Raw genomic sequence first — 6,000 nt, forward strand, 5'->3', positions numbered from 1 at the left:
CATATGTTTGAAGAACAATTCCTCAGAGGGTTCTTCTGAGGAATTGTTCTTCAAACACATGCATCTGAAAAAATGTTATTCGAATAACCATGGCCAAAAAACGATTTTGGGTAAGTTTTTTCGATTTCAAACACAATTTTTTCGCAACACCCTTTCCATTTTGTTAAGTTTTATTTGTGTTTTTACGAATTACTCTTGCCACGTCATTTTCTCATACTTTTTCCAATTCCTCAGAGTGGAATGAATTCCGCAGACTTTCTATGGAAATCATGATATTTTTTGAAACTTTTAATTTCTTTGTCATTTTTTTCAAACACGTCTCATTTTTTTGGTCATTTCACAAATTTGTTTTCTTTTGCTGGAAGATAACATTAATTTTACTAATTAATGTGATTATGAAGGATTTGTTTATAAGAGACTAACTTATAGATATTATATGAATTATTTAATTGTCAAATATGTGAAAGGTTGGTGTAAAATATGACATGACAAACTTTGAGTAATTTCTTTTCGTCTTTCTAATAAAATTATTAATTCTTTACCCTCTTTTGCTTTTCTCTCTTGAGAACTGAAAGCGATCGAGTAGAACATAATCACATATTCACAATACACATATTTATATATGCATTCTTCATAGCCTTTCGACTTTCCATTTCTTTTTATAGAAATATTTCACCTTCGACTTTAAATTAAATTACTTGATAATAAAGGGTAACCCAAAATGCAGAAAAACTTTAATATTCTTTGATCAAATATTTTTGCATCGATAAATTGTTAATTTTGATACAATTGATAGACTGTCACAACCTAATTAGGTAAAGATAACTAAATTAGAGTGTAATTAGAAGCTTTTTATTATTGGCATTAGGAGGAATCTACACGGAAAAGCATTATAAAGACAACTTTAGTATATAGCGATGTATACTTGTTTTAAAGAAAAATGAAATTCCTATTTTCATCTGTTTTAAAGAAAAATGAAAAATGATTATTTATATTTTAAAATTGAAATAATTAAATTCAGCAAAATATATGATCTTAAATTTGAAACCCCCAGTAAACAAGAATAATCTAATGTGAAAAGAGTGAAGAAAAGAATATATTACATGACTCACGTATGGCAATGATGATTTTTTTGAAACTAAAAGTTCTATGATACCATCGACACATATATAGAGATAAACAATTACTCATATAGAGACGTTACATCAATGTGAACATAATGTACAAGATTAAACAGCCACTAATTAAAAAGATATGATCATATTTACCAATTAGGGTTTCTAGTGATGAAAGAAAAAAACACAGAAGAGGATGTAGACTTTTATTTTAACAAAAGTTCCAAAAAACCATTCTTTTTTCGTCGAGATTCCATTGGAAAATATGCAAGAAAATATTTCATAAGATCGACATGATTATATGGATTCAAAACGGTTTAAGATTAACAAAAACATGAGAAATATTTAAGTTTACCTAATAATCAAACATATTAAAAGAAAAGTATGATTTTTTTTTTCTTTCATTTAATTATTTATCTTCATATCTCTACAGAGAACCTGCTTAAACAGAAATTGGCAACAAATTACAACTATTCTCCTCGCAAAAACTCATATCGCCATGTTCACCCCCTCACCGTTGATATATAAGTTGCATCTAGTTTTAGCGTTTTAATCGAAACTCGAAACAATATATGTGTATTATATATCATATATATACATACAGAAATATATATATATATATATATATATATATATATATATATATATATATATATATATATATATATATATATATATATATATATATATATATATATATATATATATATATATATATATATATTAACATGTAGTATAATTTAGTGTTTTCATTCATACCCACATCCCAAAACTGATTTACGAGTACCAGTTGACGCCAGGTAACTGATAAGATTGTCGATAAACGCCATCTCCGATGGAGCCTAACATGGGTTGCTGGTGGTGCATTTGTGTGGTTTGGGGTAAGTGGCTGAGGAGACTAGCGATTGAACCACCGTTCTCATCGGTGGTTCTTGTCGCCATAACGCCGCCGACGTCGCTGTTGCTCTCTGCAAGAAACCTCTTGGTGTAGGGAGAGTTACTCGTAGTCGTAGGACCTTCTTCATTCCAGAACAAACCAGGGAGAGATCTTTTGATCGGAAGGAGATTGACGTTAACGTTAAGGTTGTTGTCGTTTGAGGTTAGCATAGTATCGAAAACAATGTTGTGTTCATGATTCTCCAGCATTGCATTATACGCTGATGTCTGTCTACTGGCACCAAGTGATACTGACGGCGGTATAGATGCCAGCATCCCGGCCATGGTGTGATCGCCACCATCGCTATCAACTGGTCTCTGCATATTGTTCTTCTTGTAGATTCGACATAAAACCCAATCATCCAACTGAAACAAATTAAAATCATCAACCTATAGTAATTGATCAAGAAATCTTGATCATGATATTATAATTAATCGAACATAAAATAATTAGTTAATTACCCTCAAGGAAGCTTTTTTATTGGTGGGATCACATCCAGGTGGTTTGGAGATCGTTTTATTGTCAGCAAGACGATACTCATGCATGATCCAATTCGTTTTCGTCCCTTTTGGTGGCTTCCCTCCATAGAAAACAAGTGCTTTCTTTACACCAACTTTTTGAGTCCCACCGGACGTCAACACCGGTTTATCAGTTCCGGTAGCTTTCCAGTATCCTGATGTTGCAGCCCTGTTCGGCCGAGCTCCGTTTGGATATTTCCGATCTCTCGGACTAAAGAAATACCATTCTTGCTCCCCAAACGTCGCCTTAGCTACATCTCACATAATCAAAACCCACAAAATTAATCATCAGCTGATACATATCTACGAACAGTATAAAATGCAAAAAGAAAAGAAAAAATCTGTACACACGTTACACACGCACACACCTGGAAGCTCCCATGGATCAAACTTGTAGAGGTCTACTTCGGCGATGATGGCGACGGGAAGAGGGGCGGAGGCTGCTTTTTTCTTGAGGTAATGAACCACCAACTCTTCGTCGGTAGGGTGGAAGCGGAAGCCCGGCGGTAACTGCGGTTGTTTTGAACCCGATGATGAATCCGTACTCTCCATGTTGTTTATATTAATCAACACGATTCCGCCACCTTTAGATTTGATTAATCGATTAATTTTTTGGAATTAATCAGAGAAAAAGCATCAGCATCTTGGAGACAGAGGGAGAGAGAGAGAGAGAGAAAAAAAAGAAAGAGAGAGAAATTTTTTTGGTGAATATAATAAGTTAAGAAATTACATACGCTTATCTTTATATGGGGTATACGGACCATGGTATCTACATGAGTATTAACCGTATATAATTACTATGATTTTTTTAATACTCCAAATTAAAACTATAATCGAGTAAAGTTAATCCAAAACACTAAATAGATAAATAAATGTAACTTACGTGTTTTAAATGGATCGGTTAGACACGTACAAATAGGTTCATACTACATTAAACTCTTTAAAATTTAATGAAATGAGAAATTATTATTCTATTTTTATATATGTTTACCATCTTTTTATACTACGAATGAAAAGGAACATATTTAAAAAGTTTATTTTTTTCATTGAACATCAATATACATCCTATTCAACTTTTCTATTAAACAATAAATTGTTATACTCTTGTAGCTGGTTTATCATTTATTTATATAGAGAATTCATTTTTAGTTCAGCTAATATAATTGTAGCTAGTTTATCATTTATTTATATAATGAAGTCATTTTTAATTCAACTAATACAACAAGTGGATTACTTATTTTATTTTTAAGTTTGTTATAAATTTGGAAATATATAATGCATAATTGGCACTATAAATTTGTCGAAAAGTTAAAATAGGTTGCATAGTTGGTAAAAATCTCGGTCGTTAATTAAATGGTAATAAAATGTTGTTATGACGTATAAATAAAGGTTTAATCCCGGAGATTATGATCTACTAACACTTTTGAACATATCTTTTTTCTTTTTAACATATAAAGTGTATTATGCAAACCAGATATAAATTATAGCTTTATTTATGTAAAAATGTTCAGAAAAATAATTACTAACTTCTAAATGTATAAAATTACATAAAAAAAAACTTAAAACTAAAGTTTTGAACTAAAATATTCAAAAAAACTACTTGAAATAATTTTTAAAGTATAAGCATTTTAATTTAAATAAAAACTAAATACTAGGAAGTGTTTGATATTATTTTTTAATATTAAAAGTCCTATGTGTAGAAGAACTTTTGTAAAATGATTTCCTGCAAAAGAAATTTTTTAAACTATGTTTGTATTAGCAAAATGATTTTTGATTTAATTTTTACATGTAAGACGTTAAAAAATCACAAAAAATCACTGTTTTGTGATTTTTAGAAACCCCTTCTTTTCTTTTATGTAAAAAATCATTTTCAAAAAATTATCCAAATACCTTTCGGGTTTTTTTTTTGAAAAGTTAAAAAACAAAAATTATTTTAAAAGGAATCCCAAACACCATTCAAATTGTTATTGAGATGAATATAATAAAATAAAAACTAAAAATTCCTACTCCTAAATATTTTTTCTTCGGAAAAACAATTTAAAAAAACTAAAAAGCTTTCTAAAATTATTAAAAATTTTGTGCCCAAACATGCCCATAGATAGTGTAGTGCGCATGTGTAAAAGGAAATTGCAAGCATTTATAATGCAGCTTTAAACAAATTTTAACATGTTTATTTTAGATAAATTTTTAAAATTTTAACCTAGATCAATACAATTTTAATAAAAAAAAGTTAAAAATTTCCATCCTAATTTATGCCTTTTGCATTAACATCTCTGGTATTTTTTGTTTCAACTTCTAAAAAATGAGATTTAAATTCAGGATATCAAAATTAGTTATTTACTGAATATAATTAATCATATTTTAATATAAAAGAAATATATTCATTATTTTTCATTAAAATTATTATTTATCAAACATCTAAAATAATATTCGAACAAAAAAAATGATAAATCATATATTTAAGCAAACATGGTTTTCAGGTAAATATTATTTTCGTGAATACAATGAGGTAACAATTTTTTGGCTGAAAATGAAGTATACCATTGAAATATAATGGTCAAAATAAAATTTTGAACTTTATTTTTGCATGAAATCGTAATAATATTTTTTATTTTCAAGTTCAATGTTGTCATGTAAGTATGTAAGTATATGTAAAGAATGAAGACTTAGTTTTGTATCAGAAGGTCTATCAAACATGATATTAAGATATTAACAAAAATTTATTAAATAATTTATTATTATTATTAATCTGATTAAGAGATAACATTTGAATGAATGGTTGCTTTCCAAATTAATGTACATGTCATGTGAATTCAAACTAATTTTGTGATTATGATTCAGTGTCTAGGTTTAATTATTCTAAGTAGTTGAGATTTTTTTTCCGACTTAACTAATATTTTAAACTCCAAAATACCGATTTTAAGCGAAAAGATAAGATATCACAAATATTTAGTGTTTTATTTTATTTTATTTTTATTTTGAATATATATACCGGAGTAACATAAACAGAATCTTTTTTTTTTCCCACCATTTGTAACATAAATTAGATCCACTGTTGAAAAAAAAAAGATTCAATGTGAAAACTAAAATAAAGTAAAAAGCTATTTTTTGACCGTTTTATTCATCAACATATTCTAATCATTCAGTGTACCAAATTTGTTAATTTTTTCATTTTATGTAAATTATACCCAAAAAGCTGATATTATATGAAGCGGTAAATTTATTTAAATCCTTCTTAATAATAATATATAAGCTGTATCATATAAAAGTTGTTAAAATATTAAGAAAATTAGTAACATACTGAAATTATTATGTTTTGTTGGTGTAGTTAGTTAACACAAAAAGAAGGAAAGAAAAAAGGGCAGTTTTGTAAATTAAAAGGGTTATGACATGAGAAACTGAAAGTGAGGCGAATGAGAAGTGGGCACAC

The 6,000-nt window shown here is 28.3% G+C and overlaps 1 protein-coding gene across 2 annotated transcripts; it reads right to left on the reverse strand.

Annotated features, from left to right (window-relative positions):
- Positions 1-1,531: 1,531 nt before the first annotated feature.
- LOC111878086 (NAC transcription factor 56) lies at positions 1,532-3,264 on the reverse strand. Of its 2 annotated transcripts, none has more exons than XM_052763965.1 (3): positions 2,939-3,264; positions 2,514-2,827; positions 1,532-2,417 (listed from the first exon to the last, which is right to left on the reverse strand). In XM_052763965.1, exons 1-3 carry the CDS (start codon positions 3,120-3,122, stop codon positions 1,893-1,895), a joined length of 1,023 nt encoding a protein of 340 aa, XP_052619925.1. In that variant the 5' UTR covers positions 3,123-3,264; the 3' UTR covers positions 1,532-1,892. The 2 variants fall into 2 exon arrangements, with proteins under 2 accessions (XP_052619925.1, XP_023730372.1); XM_023874604.3 differs by having other exon boundaries at positions 1,542-2,417; positions 2,514-2,821.
- Between the last annotated feature and the right edge of the window lie 2,736 nt (positions 3,265-6,000).

Source organism: Lactuca sativa, chromosome 5 (assembly GCF_002870075.4).
Source record: "Lactuca sativa cultivar Salinas chromosome 5, Lsat_Salinas_v11, whole genome shotgun sequence".
NCBI lineage: Eukaryota > Viridiplantae > Streptophyta > Magnoliopsida > Asterales > Asteraceae > Lactuca > Lactuca sativa.

Coding starts and splice junctions, on each gene's coding strand:
- LOC111878086 (XM_052763965.1), bottom strand. CDS start 3,122: ATGGAGAGTACGGATTCATCATCGGGTTCAAAACAACCGCAGTTACCG. Junction 2,828..2,938: donor TGATCCATGGGAGCTTCCAG/GTGTGTGCGTGT, acceptor TGATTATGTGAG/ATGTAGCTAAGGCGACGTTT. Junction 2,418..2,513: donor ATAAAAAAGCTTCCTTGAGG/GTAATTAACTAA, acceptor AATTTGTTTCAG/TTGGATGATTGGGTTTTATG.